This window comes from Alosa pseudoharengus, unplaced genomic scaffold (genome assembly GCF_046254945.1).
Source record: "Alosa pseudoharengus isolate Yale_2024_CS ecotype anadromous, Long Island Sound unplaced genomic scaffold, YU_APseudo_1.1 YU_APseudo_1.1_scf_1, whole genome shotgun sequence".
Classification (NCBI taxonomy): Eukaryota; Metazoa; Chordata; class Actinopteri; order Clupeiformes; family Clupeidae; genus Alosa; species Alosa pseudoharengus.
This window is the reverse complement of record NW_027468564.1, coordinates 25,037,952-25,061,481: the sequence shown is the minus strand read 5'-3', so window position 1 is coordinate 25,061,481 and position 23,530 is coordinate 25,037,952. Positions and strand designations below refer to the sequence as shown.

General features: G+C 40.3%; 1 protein-coding gene across 1 annotated transcript; it reads right to left on the bottom strand.

Annotated features, from left to right (window-relative positions):
- Positions 1–757: 757 nt before the first annotated feature.
- On the bottom strand, positions 758–19,756 carry LOC143123372 (uncharacterized). The gene is made up of 11 exons (XM_076284735.1): positions 19,544–19,756; positions 13,460–13,564; positions 12,769–12,948; positions 11,821–11,891; positions 11,049–11,106; positions 7,672–7,792; positions 7,260–7,300; positions 7,044–7,143; positions 6,579–6,649; positions 3,156–3,339; positions 758–1,853 (listed from the first exon to the last, which is right to left on the bottom strand). The coding sequence occupies exons 1-11, from the start codon at positions 19,640–19,642 to the stop codon at positions 799–801; spliced, it is 2,085 nt and encodes a 694-aa protein (XP_076140850.1). The 5' UTR covers positions 19,643–19,756; the 3' UTR covers positions 758–798.
- Positions 19,757–23,530: the final 3,774 nt, after the last annotated feature.

The window sequence follows — 23,530 nt, the reverse complement described above, 5'->3', positions numbered from 1 at the left end:
TGCGTACGCCACACATATAGTTGCCATGGAGAAACCCAGGAGGAACGCACACTCACGCTCATTTACTCTTGATACAGCCGACCGTGAGCATGAAAGATGGCGTACGCAACATTTTTGTGCGTACACAAGCTTTGTACATGAGGCCCCAGGTCTTCTTAATTAATAGTATTATACAATTCCCCTTTCACATATAAGGCTGCTTATATCATGTATTGATGAAGATCTATTGACAAATAACAAACTAGTAGAATTAATAGGCCAAGTTATTAGATAAGGAGCCAAAACCTCTCCCCCAAGTAGGCTACTTGTCAATTTTGAGATTTTGGTTTGATCATTTTTTTTTGACTACCCTCTGTTTGCATCTGTAGACTACATTCCTCCTGAACGCACAAAACAAGCTTATCTATTTATTTAAATTTAAGATTATCGGGGGAAATTCTGTAAGTAATGAAGTCCCATGATGATATATTCAAGGTTTTGTGAATATACCTGTGGACCTAACACATTCAGCCATTTGAAACAGAAGAACAAACCAGAATAGGCCTGTTTAGTAAGCAGGATTTGATGGCCGCATTCCTACACTTATAAAATGCAATTCAATGCAGAAGTAATCCAAGCATTCAGAATACGTTACTCAGATTGAGTAAAGTAACAGAATAAGTTACAAATTCCATTTTTGGGCATGTATTCTGTAACGGAATACGTTTTGAAAGTATCCTTCCCAACACTGATCATAATCAAGAACCAGAACTATCCGTTTCAAAACAGTAATTTTATTCCAACTGAGGCATAACTCAACTAACAATGAGTGCATTGGTGCGTCCTCTCTCCTGTGTGAATGCGCTGATGTTCTCCAGTATGTATTCGTTGGTGAACTTTGAGATGTCCCGCTTGACTGAAACTCTTGCCACACCGACTGCATTTATACGGTCTCTCTCCGGTGTGTACTCGCTGGTGTTTAGTGAGAGCTCCCTTTTCAATAAAACTCTTGCCACACTGAGTGCATTTATATGGCCTCTCTCCAGTATGTATTCGTTGGTGATCTTTGAGATGTCCTACTCGACTGAAACTCTTGCCACACTGAGTGCATTTATACGGCCTCTCTCCAGTATGCATTCGTTGGTGATCTTTGAGATTTCCTACTTGACTGAAACTCTTGCCACACTGAGTGCATTTATATGGCCTCTCTCTGGTGTGTACTCGCTGGTGTCTTTTGAGATGTCCCTGCACATTGAAGTCCTTGCCACACTGAGTGCATTTGTACGGCCTCTCTCCTGTATGTATTTGCTGGTGAACTTTGAGATGTCCTACTACACTGAAACTTTTGCAACACTGAGTGCATTTATACGGCCTCTCTCCAGTATGCATTCGTTGGTGAACTTTGAGATTTCCTACTACACTGAAACTTTTGCAACACTGAGTGCATTTATACGGCCTCTCTCCTGTATGTATTCGCTGGTGAACTTTGAGATTTCCTACTTGACTGAAACTTTTGCCACACCGACTGCATTTATACGGCCTCTCTCCAGTATGCATTCGTTGGTGAACTTTGAGATTTCCTACTACACTGAAACTTTTGCAACACTGAGTGCATTTATACGGCCTCTCTCCTGTATGTATTCGCTGGTGAACTTTGAGATTTCCTACTTGACTGAAACTTTTGCCGCACAGTTTACAGCAGTGTAGCTTCTCTCTTGTGTGAGTGTAATTACACAACTTGAGCTGGGAGCTGTGTTTACGCAGAGGACGGGACAATCTTCCAGACTCCTTCGGCTCTTTTTGCAGGGTCCAGCTGGACGTGGGACTCTCTGAAGGGGCCATGGAGGATGAGGTGCATAGTCCTCTCGGTTTCACTGGGAAAACACAACACATGAAATAGGCCATGAAATAGATCCATACCAGGGTTTTCATGGTTTCCTTTTCTCATGCTGGTCCGATGTCCAGATATATATCTGAAGATGTACTAGTCATGTTTTAATAAACGTCTGTCATAAATGGAATGGAAAATGGAATAAATAATTCATAAATGGAATGGAAATGGAACCAAATGTGTGTACACGTCTGTACTTACCTATGTTTACAAATAAATTAAGTCCTCAAATCAATGTGACTGTGTGACCCACTAATTATAGTGGATGGAATCCACTATCTTGATATCTCCTGGCTTCTTCTTTTTACCAATTCTTTTTACCTTTTCAAAAATGAATGCGGCTATAATCGCTTAACGTACAGACTTGTTGAAATAACCGTTGTGTAGGTCTGGAATTGGCCAAGAGTAATCTTTTTAGATTTTTTGAAAAGTTTATACTTTTTGAGAAATGGGGGATTAAAATGTTTTATCTCTATGACATCACAAAGGGGGCTCATTTAGAAGGGTCGTAAAGTAATCAGGTGTGGGTCCACCTGCAACGTCAGCTTCTAAGCATACAATCTGGCGCTCCCTAAACTACACATCCTATGACTAATCGCTTTCGACCACACTGCTTTCAAGCATATCTCAATTCTTTTCAAGAAAGTTTACATTCTTGGCGTCTGCTTCATCCAACAAACTATGACGAAACGGACATTTTTCTACCACACCCAAAGTAAGTTACAATAAACTTGTGTTTTTTATTCGAATGGATTGTGTGAAGTCTGTTTTTAACGACTTGGCTAGTTAATCAAGTAAGCAACCAAGCTGGCTTTACCTGTCATCGATTAGCAACAAACTCATAGCTGCTACGTATAGAGAGGACGTTAAGTTTAACTCTAGCTAGTTTGATAAGATTGGTATTACGTCGAGTAAGTTCATAACTTGATTAAGCGATAACCGAGGATTTAGTAGGAAGTCAGGTATGTTTCTAGGTTCGCAGTTGTGTGCAGTGGTGGCGGTAGTGTTAGCAGCTAAGCAATAATTAGCTTCACACTCAAATTGTCAGCCACCTTTCCTAGCGATAGCTGGCCTGACAAGGGAAATGGCCTTCTATGGCAGTCACTGGCAGAAACTTAGCCTTCGTTTTGAACTACATTTGTATGAGTGGTAGGTTGTGGTGTAAAATTACTTGATTGTAGGCTTATTCTATTTTCAGAAAATAGCATAATTCGCACAAAGTGAACCACCACTTTTGATATAGACTAACAATGAAGTGAAATGTTTCTTTTTTGAATTATCTTACGCCTCTTCTGCTGTTCTCCATCTCTGTTCTTCTCTGTCCCATGCTGTCCTGTCCTGCAGCAGTCCACCAACTTCACGGACACCCTGCATAACTGGACCAGATGCAGGGGGTCTGCAAGGGACAGGGTGGATGAGGCAGCTTCAGAGCTGAACACTGGAGCCAAGTGGGATTCATCCTCCTCTTCCTAACACACACAGAAGGAGAAAAAGAGGTAACTTGAGCGAGTTGGTTAAATGCAGCGCTTTACTGTTAGCATTAGGTTGTCTGATAACTGGCCGATAACTCATCCTAAATAAATACTTCAAAGACATGTACCGTATTCATCTTACATACAGTACCCTCCAGAATTATTGCCACCCCATGCTAAAATCTGGTATAAAAAATAATCTGTTGGAAAAAGGAAAATATCATAAAGAAATAAATATTTTTAACAAAAACACATTGCTCACAATTATTGGCACCCCTGCTTATAATACCTTCTTAAGCCTCCCTTTTCCAATTAAACAGCTTGTAATATTCACCTATGACACCCCATAGAGTTGGAGAATACAAAGCAAGAGATTTAAGACTGTTGGTCTTTACAAAATCTCCCGAGATCGTCCAGATTCCTAGGTCCACACTTGTGCATTCTCCTCTTTGACTCACCCCACTGTTTTTCTGTGGAGTTTAAATCAGGGGACTGAGATGGCAATGGCCGAAGCTTGATTTTGCGTTCAGTAAACCATATTTGTTTTGATCTGGACGTTTGTTGTGGTTCATTGACCTGATATATGATCCAATCATGACCAACGTTTAGTATCTTGGCAGAGATTGACAGATTTGCTTTAAAAAAGGTTTTTCATGTTGTTTGTGATACCAGGCACCTTAATTATATTCCCAAGGCCTTTGGGAATAAAAACAGCCCCACAATAGCACAGCCTCTCCACCATAATTCTCATTAAGTATGGGGTTCTTTTCAGTAAAGTCATTCTTCTATGTACGCCAAACACACCTAAAGTGTACCTAGCCAAAGAGCGCAGTTTTCATGTCATCTGACAATAGACCACACTTCCAGACAAAGTCACTGTACCATTCGGTAACTCCTGCCGTTTACATTGGTAATTAAATGACTGGACAGGCGTTTACCTAGCATGCCCTCTAAATAAGCTATTAGCAGTGAGGTCACTTTTGAAGATTGTTTGGGGGACTTGGTGACCCCAAGATGACACCTTTGTCTGTAACTCTCCAATAGTGGTCCTTATGGAATTTTTTGCCTATCTTACCATCCTCCATACTGTACGTGGGGGCGAGATAACCATGGGTCTTTGTCCAAGCATGTTTGTTACATTTCCAGTTGATTAGAACCTACTTGATTCCAGTTGATTAGAACTGTAAATATAGGCATTTTCAACAAAGTACCTTGTTTTTATAGACATTCACTGACTTACAAATGTCAACACACTTTCTTTTTATTTAAATTTAGTGTATTCTCTTGTCTTTCTGATGTTGAAAAATGAGAAGAGGATTTAGCCTCTGTGTCACTTTATTTTCATACCTTAGTGAAAAACAAAGTAATGAACTACCTCTGAAAGTTCACAGACACTCTGATTAATTTAACAAAGTTAAAATTAGATAGGGAAATGCTTCTGTTAGGTTTTGTATGTATGATTTTCTAGGGGTGCCAATAAATGTGAGCAACGTGTTTTCGTTAAAAGTATTTATTTATTTTTTCTCAGAATACGTTTTCTTCCCTTCAAGGGTGGATTTTTCCTTGATGTTTTTGTTGTGAGAGTACAATGAATCATCAAAAGATTATTTTTTATGCCTGTTTTTAGTCAATATTACCAAAGGTACCAATAATTCTGGAGGGTACTGTAAATACCTCAAATATAGCCGAGCTTGTATCTCTACACTAGTGGCGCCGGCAGGCGTAATCCTGTACGCACTGTGCGTACAATTTTTCACAGCTTTATTTGTGAAATCATTCAATATTAGCCTACAACAATAAAAAAAAAACTTGTGTGATAACTAGCCTATAGTTATTGACTCATGTGCAATCTGAATATTGGCATTATTCCGAATAAAACCGGAATACGATGTGCATGGAAATCATAGACTATAAAATATGAAAATGTAGCATTGTCATGATAACGATTGGCCTGTGGCGGTTTTCGGGCGTGGCTTTGGATGGGTCAATTCTGGCGCTTAAAAACACAAAGTTCCATTCATTCATAGGATATAGCCTAAATCATTCAGTCATTAAAGAAAAAAACAGCAGCAGCTTAATATTTTTCAGGCGTTTAACCGTAATGTTAAAAGACGTAGCTACTGTTCTTAGCAGTGATGCTGACACTGACAGCAGTGAGAGATTGTCCTCTACGGTTACGGTCTAGGCCTACACATGTTTAAAATGTTGAATTGTTTGCTTTCCTCTGTAGGCTTATTTAAAAAAAATAAAGCACTGTTTGGAACAGGGATTCAGTTAATGCGTAGAACAGAGGTTCTCAACCTTTTTGGGGCTAAGGCACGTCATGACGAGTCTGGTTGGTGCGGGTGTTAAAAAGTCCTTGACTGTGCATAGGCCTATCATCTAAAAGTTTGGGACAACCAAAACAGCAGTGAAATGTATTTAGAGTGTTGTGAGCAAATCCTTATTGTTAGTAGGTTAACATAACTGTGTTTTTTCTGCGTGTGGTGCATACTATGGAATACAACCCTAGCGGCGCCCCTGCTCTACACTATCTGCCACATTGCCGATTGTGGAGAACTAACTCCTGTCATGCCCAACACTATACAACTCCTCCAACTTCGATCAACACTACACAATGGAATGTTCTAATTTTGGAGCAGGCAAATTCAGCCAAGTTCACAAGTTCAGTTACAAGTTCATGCATCAGAATGCCTTGTGTCACTTCACAGAGTTTTAGCTTGATGTAGTTCTTGCCTTAAAGGCACATTGTGCAAGATTTTAATCTTTACGAAGCCAATTTGATGGTAAACTAACTTGTAATAGGCAAATTGTTCACCTAGCATAGCTATACAGCATAGACGTAGCGAGTCCCTACCGAGAAAGCCAACCATGCGGCACCCAACAAATCTCGGAAGAATCGGGAAACATTACCTTGTCAGTAGATCTAGCTCATTGGAGATAGTTTTTGCCTGTTGCTAATCCTTCACCTCCACAACAAAAGCATTTGCATTGTGTATAGGGGATAAGTCACAAGAAGTTTACTATTTACAATAGCAGAGTAACATATAAATACATCGCGACTCTAGAGGGAGCTCTACACTTGCCAAAAATACCTAAACCTGTGTATTGTACCTTTTACTCATTTGATTTTACTGTAATATTAGTATGAGTTTGGCAAATTAAATAAAGATGTGATTTTAACAGTGGATAACTATACTAGACATTACAAACATCATAGACTTTCACCACTGTACCTGGACCTGTTCAGTTTTGATGTCTTCAGCTGAAGAGACAGGGTATTCTGCTCTGAGGACGGATTCTTCTACTGCAGACGCAAACAAAGAAGACACTTAGTGTGAACAGACTACGCTTCCTTTTTGACAAAAATAGTTGGCCTGGGCGGTTTTTTTATTTGAAAAATAACTCACAGCAAAAAAAAAAAAAACAGTTAAGGGAGTTTTTACTGCCATAATGTGCAATAATAATGAGTTAATGGTAGCTAACATGCTAGTTTTTGAAACCACTGTAATAAAGACACGTGCTGGCCAGAAAATTTGGGACAGGTCCAGTCTATCTACACAAATGAATATGATGATACATTTTAACTCTGACGTCATATTAGTCATATGTGTGTGTGTGTGTGTGTCTGTCTGTCTGTCTGTCTGTGTGTGTGTGTGTGTATGCATTTGTGTGTTGTGTATGTGTGTTGCTCTTTTCACCTATGCTCTCCTTGCCAGAGCCTCTCCGCTCCCCATATCCACTTTCACCATCTTCTTCTTTAACTGCAAGGACCAGACCACCACACGGCTCCTGCTGAGTCTGAGAAGTAAACAAAACCATCAGAGTGTGTGTGCGCGTGTGATTGTGTGTGTGCCAAGCAAGCTGACACATATCCATGTGTTTGACATGATGTGTATATGTAACAAACACCGTACCTGGAACAGCTCTGATCTGGGGTCAGTTATCTCTAACGTTACTGCAAAAGCAGAAAAAAAGGAAACGTATTCACATTTAATCCTCCAGCATAATAGAGTACAATTGTGTTGCACTCAGTGGAAATTCAACACAGGACATTAGTGTGTGTGTGTGTGTGTGTGTGTGTGTGTGTGTGTGTGTGTGTGTGTGTGTGTGTGTTGTGTGTGTATGTGGGTGTGTGTGTGTGTGGTGCGTGTGTGTGTCTGTGTGTGTGTGTGTGTGTGTGTGTGTGTGTGTGTGTGTGTTTTGTGTGTGTGTGTGTGTGTGTGTGTGTGTGTGTTGTGTGTGTATGTGGGTGTGTGTGTGTGTGGTGCGTGTGTGTGTCTGTGTGTGTGTGTGTGTGTGTGTGTGTGTGTGTGTGTGTCTGCTTACCAGACTGACTGGACTCTCTATGGCCATAATCCTCCTCCTCCTCTTCCTCAGCCTCTTCTTCTTTAATGCAAGAGACTGGAGCCTCAAACAGCTTCTGACCCTCAGGAGAGACCATCTGACTCTGAACACGAGACGAGTACGAGACAAGCCCATCAAAATTGAGTGTTAATAGGTGAACATGATGAGTCCGAAACAAGCCCATCAAAATTGAGTGTTAATAGGTGAACATGAGGCGACTATGAGACAAGCCCATCAAAATTGAGTGTTAATAGGTGAACACGAGACGAGTACGAGACAAACCCATCAAATTGAGTGTTAATAGGTGAACATGATGAGTCCGAGACAAGCCCATCAAAATTGAGTGTTAATAGGTGAACATGATGAGTCCGAGACAAGCCCATCAAAATTGAGTGTTAATAGGTGAACACGAGACGAGTCCGAGACAAGCCCATCAAAATTGAGTGTTAATAGGTGAACACGAGACGAGTATGAGACAAGCCCATCAAAATTGAGTGTTAATAGGTAAACACGAGACGAGTACGAGACAAGCCCATCAAAATTGAGTGTTAATAGGTGAACACGAGATGAGTCTGAGACAAGCCCATCAAAATTGAGTGTTAATAGGTGTGAGTGAGCGGGTGGTTAAACGTACACTATGCAATATTTTCACCTTAAAGGATAATTCCAGTATTTAGTACTTTGAGTCCCTTTTCTGGTTTGTTTTGGATGAACAGCTGAGAGTGGTGGAAACCGAAATTTTGACAATGGGTCCTGTCTCGACTTTCTGACTCGTTTTGAATCGCCTTTGACTGTTTCAGAGTGCCTGGCTATGGGCATGCACAAACATGTCCTTAAAACAACCCTTAACGACTACCACAACGTTGCTGAATGTATGTTCAGGCATGAAAACGGGTCAGGGGTGAAAAAGGGGAGAAGGGCGCGCAAAGAGGGAAATGGCCATTTCATAGCAAAACAAGCGCGAGTGACATTGTTGCCAATAGTGCATAGCTTCCATGGAGTATGAAGTTGCCTAAAACCAGAGATTTATAAAGAAAACAAACTACAAAATGACTAATTTTTCTAAAAAAAATACCTTTATTTCTTGTTTTTGGCTTGGGCCAAAGTGTGAAGGGGCCCGCTTGCTCTGTTTGGCAACATGCTTCAGTCTGGCCCTCCTCTCCTCCTCAGTAATCTACATGAGTGACTTTTCTTCTTTCTTTCTTTCTTTCTTTCTTTCTGGCTGAAGATTTCATAGGCCTAAAGGACACTTCATTGTAGACTATTAGAATAAGTCTGAATAAGATAAGTCTGAATATTTGTTGGACCAAACCAGGTAATAAATAAACTTGTGTAGGGTAGGCTTTAATTTGTAAAATTGGTTTGAAATGTTTTAACCTTCAGCCTTGGCTACATACAGATTGTGGCATTGTGCTAGTGTGTTTAACCAACCAATAAAGTTGTGTGAACAGTGTTCACATGTTAAACTGTACCCTGTAGACACAGGACAGTGATCTGAATAGGTTACTGAACGTTTCTGAACTCGACAAAACGCACCAGCCCAGTTTAGGAGCTTTTAATTCAACTATTTAGTTATTCACATTTTTTTGTCCCTTTGCTATAGGCGACTGATACAGTATGCCTATTTGCTTCACCTTTTGTCGATCTAGATGGCTCAAACTTCACGTATTCTTCATCAAATGAACTCGTTATGTCTATATTTCTGTCCAATATCGCTAACTTTAACAACAGCCTATGCTACGTTGCCAATCTCAACGTCTTTTTCTGACAGAAGTTGAAAGTTTCAACTAGCCCACCTGTGACATCAATTAAGCATCTCTCCTCGCCGGGCTCACATTCCAGCTGACATTTCAGACGCATCTATCTGCAGTCACACAGACATAGAGGCTATTCCAGCGCTATTCGCGATGCGTCCGCGGCAAAAATTAGCTTCCACTGTTTAATAGGCTAAATGCATAGGGGCTGCATTCACATATTCCTTGCTGGATCAGACAAGTTTGTAATGGGGCTCTGACAACGCATCAAGATGCGTTCCCGTCTGCGCATAGTTTGTAAACTCAGTTGTAACTTAATAGCCTACCCCCCCCCAACCCCACAATATTTTCTCATCAGATCTGCGCGAACCACTTAAGTCCCCCATTTTGGATTCAAAATGGCGAATTTCGCCGAAAGGTGAGGAGTTTTCATGCCTGTATGCTATTTCAGGTTAGTTTGCAACAATGTACACGTTTAACCAAAGTCCTTAGCTGCTACCAAGCTAGCGAAGATCACTAGCCATTCCCATTCACTTTCAGTTTACTGTGCTAACGTTAGCTAACTAGCTCAGTTAACAGGCAAAATTAAATGATTTATTCCATGTCCGAAAGTGTGTTTCATTGGCATCACACACAAGCAATGACAAAAGAAAACAGTTAATGTTTTGACACACCTATTTAAGAGTCCGGGACTAGGGCCGTCATCTAGGTAGATTTGCAACGAGATGAGCTGCGACTAGATATGGTAACGTTAAATGCTTTGCGACGGCTGGCAACGACGTGCGCCATTTAATTTACACAGCCGCAACTCCTTCTGCCACGGTTTCGTCTCGATGCGGATCTTTGGTGTGAATTGGGTGTTATGTTTTTGATGTGCAACGGCTACCGTAGTTGTATTAGGTTGCAATATAATCCCTAAACACTAGATGGGAGAAGTTCTTACACATGGGACCTTTAAGTTCAGTTGAAAAGGACTTGTCATATTGAGAAATATGCACCAGTGCATGAGCAAAATGTAGCCTAGGCCTTCAACACATTTTAATGAAGTGCATAAAGTGCGTGGCGGGCCGTAGTTTGCCCACCTCTGTTGTAGATCATAGCTATACCTGAAGTGCTTTGAGGATCATTTAATTCCATGTCTATTGAGTCAACTAAAAAGTAAAAAATGGGCCTTTCAGCCAATCAGGATTTTTTTTTTTTTTTTTTTTAAATGTGTCATTCACAGCTGTGTTGCTGTTATCTGTTGTGCTATAGTTATCTCTATGACCTCAGCAGGAGGACCAGGCAGAAGCCCACTAGGAAGTGTCTGTGCTGGGAAATGTTGGTGGTCTGTGCCAGTCTGAGGACAAGAAAGGGTCATGAATAGAAAGCAGCCAAAGAGAATCGTTGATAACAGCACAAGTTAGCGGCACACCATGAACGCAAATTAAAAAAAAAATAACATGTTATGGTCCATAATCTCATCGCGATTAACATGTGATTAACACTGACAGCAAGTGTGTGTGTGTGTCTGTGTGTGTGTTTGTGTGTGTGTGTGTATGTGCTTGTTAATGTGTGTGTGTGTGTTAGTATACTATGTGCACGTTTGTGTATGTGTGTGTGTACCTTAACCTGGAGTTGCCTCTCAACACCCTGCAGCCATTCTTGCCCTTCCTGCAACACCCTGTAGGAGTCAGAAGAGATCAAAGGCTACATAAGTTATATACTAGATATACCACATAGCGTTACAAAATATGACTGCCACTCAGCTCTCCACGTTCTCTCTGCAAAAATAAATCACGCATGTCAATATGTCTCCATCCCTTTTGTTGGTATGTGTGTTTCTGCTGTTGTGGGTATGTGTGCTTCTGTGTTTGTCTATGTTAACTTATGAGTGTGTGTGTCTTTGTGTGTGTGTGTGTGTGTTTGCTGTTGTGGGTATGTGTGCTTCTGTGTTTGTCTATGTTAACTTATGAGTGTGTGTATGTGTGTGTGTGTGTGTGTGTGTGTGTGTGTGTTTGCTGTTGTGGGTATGTGTGCTTCTGTCTTTGTCTATGTTAACTTATGAGTGTGTGTGTGTTTGTGTGTTTGCTGTTGTGGGTATGTGTGCTTCTGTGTTTGTCTATGTTAACTTATGAGTGTGTGTGTGTTTGTGTGTGTGTGTTTGCTGTTGTGGGTATGTGTGCTTCTGTGTTTGTCTATGTTAACTTATGAGTGTGTGTGTGTGTGTGTGTGTGTGTGTTTGCTGTTGTGGGTATGTGTGCTTCTGTGTTTGTCTATGTTAACTTATGAGTGTGTGTGTGTTTGTGTGTGTGCTATGTCCATGTGTGTGGAAGTCATGAATAACGGCAGTCATAAAACCCCCCCACCATCTCTCTCTCTCTCTCTCTCACTGTACCTCTCTTTACGCTGCTGTGTCTGAAGCTGCTGACACAAGTCCCTCAGTTCATTCCTCAGTAAAACCACAGTCTGTAAACACACACACACAAAGACTGCTGAAATCTCCCAACAGATAAATACAGTCATTTGTCATGTGGACAGTGAGCTACCTAAGTAACACACGCCTCCCGCCTTAACTAAGTTGTCCAAAAATAAATAAATCAATAATAATTGTATCTTTTGTTGCAGAGCTAAGTGCAACTTTTAAGAGTATAGAAGTAGGCTACTTTAAACAGGCTATTATACCTGCATAATGTTTGCGGTCATGAATAAATAATCAGAAATGCATCATTCTTTTCTTTTTATATCAGTAGTTTTTAGATCACATAATAATTTATCTACTGTCCTGTCCTGTCAATGCACACTTACAATGCATGCAATTAGTAATTGGGGCAATTCCCCAGCAGTGGCGTTTTCTCCTGGAGGCCAAGGGAAGCCAGGCTTCCCCTACCTCATCCGACAATCGCTGTTATTGTAAATAAAACAATTTGTTCCATCATTTTACAGTTTTGTTCATTCTTGCTGTGCTGCCATCTCCCGTTTTCATGTAGTGTTTTGCAATGAGTGAAATTGTATTTAGTGAATGTGGTGACTGAATCACCTCAATTCGCCTTATTCACCAGGCGGCCATTACAAGGCTGAGGGGTACACTTGCCATTACACCTCAGTCCAGCAGATGGTGGTGGTAATGCACTCCGTTTGCAAACTGACAAAAAAAAAAAAACCTCACTGAAGAAGAAGAACAGGCCAGTGAACCCTTCTTTTTCGGTGAGCTTTTTTTTGGCAGTTTGCAAATGGAGTGCATTACCACCACCATCTGCTGGACTGAGGTGTAATCGCAAGTGTACCCCTCAGCCTCGTAATGGCCGCCGGGTGAATAAGGGGAATTCCTCATACACACACACACCTGGTTGGCTTGTGTAAGGGAGTGGTCTTTTTCCTCCAGGCGTTTCTGTAGTTCATCAATCTTCGCCTGCAGCTGGCGGTTTGACTCTGCCAGTTCTGTTAGACTCCGCCCAGTCTCCACATCCTTCTCCTCCAGACGACGGATCAATACACAAAGCTCCCGGTTTCGACCTACTGCATGCTGCACACACACACACACACACACTAATTAACATTCTGAAGAATTGCCCAGAGGGGTATTCCATCATCCTCACTAATGAAGGCGGCGCCTAACAGAAATAGCTTGGCTTGAACTAGCGTAGACTTTCACTTGGGGCTGAAGCCGTTCCATTCACTGAAGTTAGCTGCATCTTGCGTTCGTTTATTCAAGCGAGGCTTAGGTCAGCTTCATGTCTGCTCGTGCATGAGGTAGAAAAGTAGACCAAAACAGTAGATTGACGAAAATAGGATATGTCATAAAATTAAGGCAATACTAGATGATTTCTGTTTGATTTACAAGCTTCATCTACAGGATTTCCATCGAAGTCATCAAATTGAAGATCAAGAGAAAAAAAATGAGATGGTTGCCTACATAAATTGGAGAATAATGAAAACATAAATTTAAACAACAATGATCATGGTTTGAAATCAATTGTGAGTTTGATTGTCTTCACTCTTTTGCGTGTGTGTGTGTGTGTGTGTGTGTGTCTTACCTGCAATACTTGAGTGATAAACTGAGTTGCCTTCTCCAGGTCAATACAGGCTTGCTTGTGACTCATCATATCAACATGCTGCTGCTGACCACTTTCATCCATGATCTACACAGAGGACACAACAGCACTTCATGTACGGTCCATCAACTGACAACCATGCCAATAAGTAGACGTCCACACAAACTTGCCTAAAATGTTAAAATATAATTTTCCATGAAGAGGAGACTAGGCCTATAGTAGCCTATAAGGGCCAAACATGAAGAAAAAAATAAATATTTTGTCATGACAAGATTAAACATTAAATTTGAAATGCTCCTAACTGCTCCACAGCACACGGTGTTTCTGGGCTAAAAAAAAAAAAAAACGAGGATTTCCTTGTTGCTAAACCCGATTTTGAAAAAGTCAATTTCACCAAATCCTCTATACAAGGTATTTTGTTGCTGACTGACTGTCCAGACTCACTGGCAGCTACTGTCTCCAAACTAGTTTTGATGGACAAATCTAGAATAAAGACGAAAGGTCGTATGTGATATAATTTTGGAAATTTCAACTTTAATCTCAACAGTCAAATCTGGACCATCAAGATAAAAGTCGACATGCTATTTCAACTTAATTGTCGAAATTTTGAGTTTAATGTCGACATGTCAAGATTAATTATTATATCATAATAGATAGTCAGTCATAGGTGACTCAATCAGGAATGGAAGTCGATTAAAAACCAAGAGGAGGAGGTTAACTTTAACTTAATGACAAAATCGACACCCCCTTCCCCCTGTAAAATTGGCTGTATCTTGGAAAGTATTCTTGTCTCCTGGGTAACAAAGGTACACCTGGTATTTTTTTCAGAATTTTTTTAGACCTAAGTGCGTGGGCCCTGGTTGAATTGACGTGGAATGACCCAGATGTAGTATGTTGCCTGGGAGGCCGTAGAATGTGTGTTGTGATTTTGGAAGCACTAGGCTCAATGAGAGTGAAGCTATTGAATTGTATCCCCGATAAAAATATATTATAAATAGGGTGAGTCAGTTTTTCAATAATTAGGAGGTGTAGTACATTGCTAGGGAGGCCCTAGCTGGGTGTTGTGATTTTGGAAGCACTAGGGTCAATAATAGTGAAGCTATTTTAAAATGTATCTTTGTAGGCCTATTCACTATCGGTTTTGCACTTTGTAGACGGTCCCTAGACGCTGGAAGCAGAATGCTCAAGGGACGCATTTTATTTATCCACATATGCTATACGGTGCTTTCGGATAAAAACCGGGTTGTAGCTTGTTGTCTACCTTACTACGGTTAGATATAGCTGTATATTATGTCATGAATGTAAAACGCGAATCTTGCAAATCTGCCAATTTCTGTCTAACCGTTTCTAAAAGTAAAAAAAAACGGTGCTCTGTGTTTCGCCGGTTTACTCATGGTGATGTCTTTCAACTTCAACTTTAAGTTTGCCGTCAACGCACAACTCTAGGTTGAACCAGAGAATGTCTAATAAGGGGAGAACTGCCACTCTCGGAAAACTTCCGGTTTCTGAACTGGTTGCAGTTCCTTCTGTGGTTCCACATGAGGGCGCTCGTCCACGAGTGCAGAATGCATGGAGGTCTATGGAGCTGTACCCCTCAAAATCCACTTTTCTCGGGATATAATTTTTTTTCAAGTAATTTGAATATTGTATTCGAAAGGGGAGGCAAAGAAAATACACTTGGTTGAGTATTATATTTTTTAAAGTCACTTAATTGTTCTAAAAAGCCTTTCAAACGTGTCAATGACGTCACTCATTAGCACAATGCTAGCGTGTTATGGGCAACAACGACCCAAACTGTAAGAAATCAAAAGGACATAAGTACTCGTTCATTCAACTTTTGACCTATAACCCATGTTGAAGTTATACAAACTACAATCAAATCTGAGATTTGTCAACGACAATCAGGTGAAAGAGACAAATTTAGCCGTCTAGCTCCATTGACTCCCATTCATTCTGCACTCATGGCGATCGCCCCCAGTGGAAATATGGTGGAACTGCAACCAAAATTCGGTACAATGGGACTTAATACGGAGTGGCAAGGCTCTCCGTAGACGGGCTCTGGTTGAACTAATTGGTAACCGGTGTTTTGGAACCGACAGCTCAGGTTTAGTCGCCACAGGTTCAGACAACTCGGAGGTTAGCTTTTATCTCTAGGTTTGTTAAATCTGGAGCAAGGGCGTAGGTTTGGTCTGAGCTTTGGTGGGGACACTCCCCCCCCAAAAAAAATAAATAATAATAATAGGCTAATAATAATATATGATGCGTGCCTGACTTTAACTTTGTATGATGCATTACCTACTGATGCATATGCAGTAAAACATTTAGTCAAAACACCATGTCAAATGTACCTGTACCCATACAGAAAAATCAAGGGGAAAAATATATTCACATATATGCAGCTACATCCAGCTTATATTTAAATAGATGGGTACAATATATTTAATACATATATAGTACAAGAATGTATATATGCAAGTATATGTGGGACCCAGCAATGTAACAGATATGTGGATATCGTACATGAACATATATGGTGAATATATTCAATTAACTTATTTGCACACAGGCAGTGATGGGTGGGGTTTACAAAAAACCTTCAACTTCAAAATACGTCACTACCAACGTACTCTAAGGTCGTTGGAATAACGGTTAAAATGTTTGCAGCTTTTTCACTACATATAATAAGCATAACTAACAGCTACTACTAGTCCAAATGTAAAACATTTGCTCTAAGTGGATTGGCGGGGAGTATGAGGGCAAAACCAGTATTTTGCCGACTGACTGCATTAGTAGACCTAACATTAATGAGGAAGACTTTTTCAACGGCTCTGGATGGGACAACATCTTGCTATAAACAAACGTTATGTGGTGGAGGGGAGGAAGGCTCTTGGCCGGTTTTCGAGGCCATGGTGGTCAAAATTGCTGGTAAGTAGATCTTCATTGTATGCTGAATTGCTTTCATATAACATTTGCATAAGTTAATGTCCGAATTAACAATGGTATTATTGGTGGAAGCTGGAAGCTAACCTTTGCTACTTTCTGTAACATTAACGTTAGCACTAGCATAAATTAGCCAGCGCTAGCTTTATTTTTTTACACCTGAAAGGGGTTTGAAAAATAAATTCACTGAGAAACGTTTGGATAATTAATGAAAACGACTTGTAATGACAGTGAAATACCAATTTAACCTGTCTCCCAGTCATATTTGGTAGTATATTTGCCTCTGGCATGTAGATTGATAGCTAGGCATAAATAGAAGCTAACTTATGATTTGTCATACAAGACAGAAAATGTAACGGTTAACATTACTAGCCTAAGGTGTAGACATTCTATGCACTGTGGTTTAGCTAGCTAGCTGCTATTGTTGCATCATGGACAACACATAGAGCTAACATTAGCTCTTTTTTTTAGATAGGATGTAATGTGGTATGTGCTGGAGAGTATTAGAGTGGACATGTAGAAATTGAAGACACAAGTACTGTGCTTAATTTCATGGAAATGATATTGCAAGTAATGTGTTTTGTTTTTGTGCACTATCAAACTACTTTGTCATGCTTTGTGCACTGACATTCTTGCAAAACCATTCATACCCATGCTAAATTATGGAAATGTAAAAGTTGAATTGTATTGAAAAGGACCATGTATGGTCATGTAGTATATTTGAGCACTGAAACCCCTTTTTTTTACATTTTAGAGAGGGAGGCAACACTCGAAAGCTACATCAAGGACACCGGAGGAAGGACCAGAAGACCTGAGACCAAGACGACCCAAGCCCAACCAGTAGTATGCTTCACTGACAAATGTTGATGTTGATGCTTCATTATCACATAGACCAAAGGTAATCAAAAAATAATGTTTATTTATGAATATAACTTTTTTGTTAAAGGTCTAAAAGGTCTTAAAGGTTTTGTTATATGTTCTATGCAGAACATAACCTTTTGTTTCTGAGAATTTATACATTTGTTTGAGTAGTTTTGATCTTTTGAATTACAAGAAATTAGCTTCAAGCTACTGGGGACACAAAGTGAACTGAAATACCTTTCCAACCATATCTTTCTATTATGGTTGGTACAGCTTCCCTACAGTCTCAGATAGCAGTCTCGGATGGGAGACACTTAATGAGTGGGAATATCCAAGGACATTACATATTACGCGAGTATACCCTTTACCAACGCCACTCTCATTCATGCTGTATATTCTGTTCACTTGCAGGTTTCAGAGAAGGCTGGTAGAGCTCTCTATGAGTGTGAGCTGTGGGAGATAACCCAGAACTGACAACCACCTAAAGAAGAGGTGGCGATAATGGCTCTCCAAGAGGAGGTTGTGAGTCTGAAGGCTTTTATTCAACAAGGTTTGTAGAGTGTTCTCATACAGATGTGAACTTTTACATTAAAATGTACATGTTTAACTTTAATGAAATAGCAGCTTCTTGGTTGTACAAGTTTAGGAAAAATTTGAGGATGTGTATCTGTTGTTCAGTGTGTATCTGTGTGCTTCTCTCTTCTGTGTATATGATATATTAGTTGTGTTGTCTCATTTAAGTGTTAGGCTGTCTGTGTGGACTGCTTCACATTTTCGCCTCACCATCATAGATCTTTTCTGTGTTAGTAAACTGTAACTATTTGAGGTCCTAATTGATTGTGCTATTTTTAGGAGGCACTAAGAGGGAATGCCTGGACCCTGAGAGGACTAAGACGATAATTGGTGAGTTTATTTTATTTGTATGTCTTTCTCTCCAACTCACTTTGTATTTATCTCCAATTATTGTGATAACACAACAGTGTTTCTGCACTTTAGCATCTGTATTTGTGTCACTAATATTTTGCATGTTCTATTTGTATATGTTCTGTCTTATTCAGAGGCCACCCTGAAGCAGTTCCCAGGCCAGACACTCACTCCAGATTGCTGGTCCAGGCAATAAATGCCAAAGTGACAGAACTGAGGTTCCATAACAAAAACAAAGATTTTCAATAAAATAGAATAAAATATAACAGAAGTGTTGTGTGTTTCTTCCTCTTTATACCGATACTATGGTTAATTTTAAGTAAACACAATAGTGAAATATTTATTGATCAATGCGGAAAATATCAAACCGTAGTAGAATATGAACTATATTAGAGAAATATATGTCTGAAATATATAGATCATGTGATCAGAATCTTCATCAAGGGTCATGTGATCATGCTTCTTAGTGTCATATATTTAAATATATTTAATTATATGCATAAAATATAAGAAAGTGGCCAATATTGAATATTTACTTATATTTTGAAATATATTGATACATACATGTAAATATATGTATTTAACATAGATGTAAATATATTTATTTAACATAGATGTGCTTATACTGGAATATGTTCAAGCTGCATATATGTGAATATATTATTTTTCTGTATGGGTAGCCCAGAATCTCCCCTATCTGAGCAACAACCTGGCCGGGGTTCCTCTGTCACTTTATAAATAAAATATTGATGTCATGAGCAGTGACATAACACGACTCAAATCTCGAAGAAGACCAGTAGTATTTACTAGGTCTATAACTAGCCTATAACTAGCTAACACTAAAAAAACACCATGTCCTTATTCAAGTTCACCTGCTGCTGTGACCCTGCCACACCAACGCTGTCTGATAAAGGGAGCGGCTGGGTTGCTTTTTCTGTCATCGGTTTTGCATTCATGTTCTATCTCCAGCACGTCAAGCCCATATAAATGCATTTGTTTTCACTGACATCCTCGTGCCATTTTCATTCATTTTAGCAAACATTGCATTGCTGGTTAAACGCATGCATTTCCTTTCCTTAGTAACCATTGTCATAGTACACAAATCTGCTAGCGCAATATAGCTGAACTAGCTGGTATTTGGTTGATTCCAACGTCCATTTAATAGGCTATACACATATAGCACTGTCAACTAAATGTGTAGCCTACCAAAAACGAATTTTCTGGCATTCATAAAGTGCATAATATTATGACTTTGAGATTTATATAATCCCCAGAAGTTGTAGGCTACACCAACAGATACACCGTTAACTAATTTGTATACTACCTCAGTCAAACACTCACCTTACTTCGTACATCCCTCTGGTACCAATCGGTGTGTTGTAACTTTAAACCCTCGGGGCTCGAGGCAAAGCGCAGTGTATCGCCTGTCAGTTTCTGCATTATTTTGTGTACGAATGACCTCAGTTATCTTGTTTGACCAATGTTCAGGTTTCCATAGTTGAAAGGCGACAGACACGTGGATTTGTTTAGATGCTCTCTGAAGCTTCAGCGTCAGCGATTGACGCTTTCGGTATTCAATTAATGCCTTAATCTTATCGCCCTCTGCAGTCCTGGAAGAGAATTCTAGGTAAAAAATGCCTAGCCTACAGATGCAGCCATTTGGTTCTCAATTTCATTTTACTATTTACCTATAGGCCTAGGCCAGTATTTCCCAAACATTTTCAGACCAAGGACCACTTATCCAATAATAATAATAATACACATTACTTTTTGCTCAGTCATTATCACATTCAGCTGTTTTTTAAGGCCTTAAAACATGCTGGGTGTCTTACCTGAGTAGGCCTAACTATAGAGGATTAGAGCCATGCAGGAATGTATCTCAGTTAATTGCTACATTATCACCTCTCTCAGTCTCTATGTGAATAGGTCATTCTCTCTATGAGAATAGGTCATTGATTATTAATTGTAACTGCTCATGTTTAGTCAGAGCTCATGTCACTGCGCATGTCCAACCAATAGGCCACATGCTTTGTTTGGATAATGAGCCTCCTATTGTTCTGGTTGATAGCTCTGTTCTGCTGTGTGAGTGTGTGTGTGAAAAGGCTTTATACCTTGCTTCCAAGTTTTGTTCCATCACAGTCCCTTTATACTATTTCTTTGAGTTTAGATTTTTCATACTTTAGTTTGATTTGATTTAATCGGTTTAATTCGATTTACCTTGATTCGATTTAATCTTCCATTTTAAAGTCATGATTCGATTCAATTTTGCATCTTTTTAAAAATATATTACTATCAATGCATGTATTATATTGTTTGCTTTTTGTCCTATTTCCAGTTATGTTTTGCTGGGCTTTTATTTTAAAACCATTCCTACCAAGCTACTGAACAGAACAGGCATAAACATAGATGTGATGTGACAAACATGCAGTAGCAAAATAAAATCACACAGAATGATAATCTGATTTTCACAGAACACTCCGAAGAGACACAAAGCTAGTGTTTTAGTGTTCACAGAATATTACACTTTTATTGTGTGTTTTGTTGGACTCAAGATGTGTGATGTAATTTCTGTTTGTCTTCAAACCGAGATTCTGACACCTCTAGTAGGGGTTATTGCGTTTATAAAACGGTTCCGTTTACTACATAACCCTGTCTAGATTTCATAACATTTAAACATAGCAACAAGTCGTTAAGAAAGAAACGTTGAGATGTAGAAACTCTTGACTTTTGATTCAATTCGTAGCACAGTAATATAGAATGAAATGTGGTGAACATGGGGGGTTGCAGTAGGTTTTGCAGCAGCAAAAAAACGTGATTCAGTCAATTATAATCAAGAACCAGAACTATCCGTTTCAGAACAGTAAGTAATTTTATTCCAACTGAGGCATGAATCCAATTGTAATTGGATTAGATGTGCCCAGGTCAACACACTGGATTTTAACATGTGAACAAATGCTTTTTTATTCTCTTTTCACTGCATCAGCTTTAAAGAATTATTACTAACAAAACATGCCCCCCTAAGACATTTTTTCATATTGTGGTGCATCCAAAACTCTTACCACACTGACTGCAGTGGTACGGTCTCTCTTTTGTGTAAAAAGACTGGTGTCTTTTGAGACGTCCCTTTACTTTGAAGTCCTTGCCAGTTGCCACACTTGAGTGCATTTCTACGGCCTCTCTCCTGTGGGCAGCCGTGGCCTACTGGTTAGCGCTTGGACTTGTAACCAGTTGCCGGTTCGAACTCTGACCAGTAGGAACGGCTGAAGTGCCCTTGAGGTACCTAACCCCTCATTGCTCCCCAAGCGCCGCAGTAGCAGGCAGCTCACTGTGTTGGGATTATTGTGTGCTTCACCTCACTGTGTGTTCACTGTGTTTCATTAAGTCATGGATTGGGATAAATGTAGAGACCAAATTTCCCTCACAGGATCAAAATAGTATATATATTGTATGTATTTAGTGTCTATTTAGTGTCTTTTGAGATCTCCCTCTTGACTCTTGCCACACTGATTGCATCTACAGTATATGGCCTCTCTATGTATTCGCTGGTGAACTCTGAGATTTCCCACGAGAGTGAAACTCTTGCCACACCTAGTGTGACTAGCCTGACAGACTGTGCCCAAGGCTACTCAAGGCCTGTGCTGCTGAACTGGGGGAGCCACTGAAGCACATCTTCAATTTGAGTCTACGCCTTGGACAAGTTCCAACACTGTGGAAGACATCATGTCTCACCCCTGTCCCTAAGAAGCCACATCCTAGTGAGCTTAATGACTACAGACCTGTCGCTCTCACATCACATGTGATGAAGACAATGGAGCGATTGGTCTTAGGCATGCTCAGACCCCAGGTACGCCATGCACTAGACCCGTTACAGTTTGCTTACCAGGAGAAAGTGGGCGTGGACGATGCCATCACTTATCTTCTACACAGGACACATTCCCACCTGGACAAGGGGAAGAGTGCTGTGAGAATCATGTTCTTTGATTTCTCAAGTGCTTTTAACACCATCCAGCCCCTTAGATTGGGAGACAAGCTCTTGCAGATGGGTGTGGACGCTCACCTGGTAACCTGGATTACAGATTACCTGACCGAGCGACCACAGTTCGTCAGACTGAAGAACTGTCTCTCTGACACTGTGATCAGCAGCACCGGAGCGCCACAGGGAACTGTGCTCTCTCCAGTCCTGTTCACCCTGTACACATCTGACTTCTGCTACAACACTGAGTCATGCCACATGCAGAAGTTTTCTGATGATACTGCAATTGTGGGGTGTATCAGGAACGGGCAAGAGGAGGAGTACAGGAGCCTGGTGGAGGACTTTGTGCAATGGTGCAAACTCAATCATCTTCAACTTAATACTTCAAAGACCAAGGAGATGGTGGTGGATTTCCGCAGGTCTAAGCCCACTCTGCTACCAGTCCACATTGATGGGGTCAATGTGGAGATGGTTAGCACCTACAAGTATCTGGGTCTCCACCTGGACAATAAACTGGACTGGTCAGCCAACACTGATGCACTCTACAAGAAAGGGCAGAGTAGGCTGTACTTCCTGAGGAGGCTGCGGTCCTTCAATGTGTGCAGTAAGCTCCTCAGGATGTTTTACCAGTCTGTTGTTGCCAGCGTCCTCTTCTATGCAGTAGTGTGTTGATGGTAATTTTGATACCATAGATTTAATAGAGACCCAGTCAGACCAATAGTATGAAAAATCAGGAACAGAGTTTATTTACAATGATGCGCATCAAGGGAGAGACAGCATGACTTCACCTAAAGATCCATCAGCTGCTCTAACTAGACAAGGAAATAGTTAGAGTTTAAGTATCCTTCCAGGCTGATAGGAGATGGCGTTGGTCATCCCATCTCACGTGGACTACACTGAATCAGACCCTGATTAGTGGCAGCCTGGCAATCCGGAGCAGATAGCTACTAACTGACGCAGCCATGCAGAACAGTGAAACACTGCAAAGTCATAATATTCATGCTTATCTCTAAACACAGTCACACACAGATATACACAGGGACAGTACAGATATCATACAGTCATTACATAGAATCATACTTTTAGTATCAAAGTGACCTACTAATGAGAAATGCAGAACATTAAACCATATACTGGAATATTGGACATAATGTTATATTCCACTTTCTCTCAGTGTTGGGGAGGAAGCTCAAGGAAGAAGGATGTGGGGCGAATTGACAGGCTGGTAAGGAAAGCTGGCTCTGTAGTGGGAGCTGAACTGGAGTGCATCACTTCACTATCTGACAAAAGGACCCTGAACAAACTGATCAACATCTTGGACAATGAGTGTCACCCACTCCACAGCACTATTGTTA

What these genes read in the sequence shown, in the direction of transcription:
- LOC143123372 (XM_076284735.1), bottom strand. Translation starts at nt 19,642, where the DNA reads ATGCAGAAACTGACAGGCGATACACTGCGCTTTGCCTCGAGCCCCGAG. An exon ending in CCAGATCAGAGCTGTTCCAG is followed by an intron (nt 7,144 to 7,259) that starts GTACGGTGTTTG and finishes TTTACTTCTCAG; the next exon opens with ACTCAGCAGGAGCCGTGTGG. An exon ending in TCAAAACTGAACAGGTCCAG is followed by an intron (nt 3,340 to 6,578) that starts GTACAGTGGTGA and finishes TGTGTGTGTTAG; the next exon opens with GAAGAGGAGGATGAATCCCA.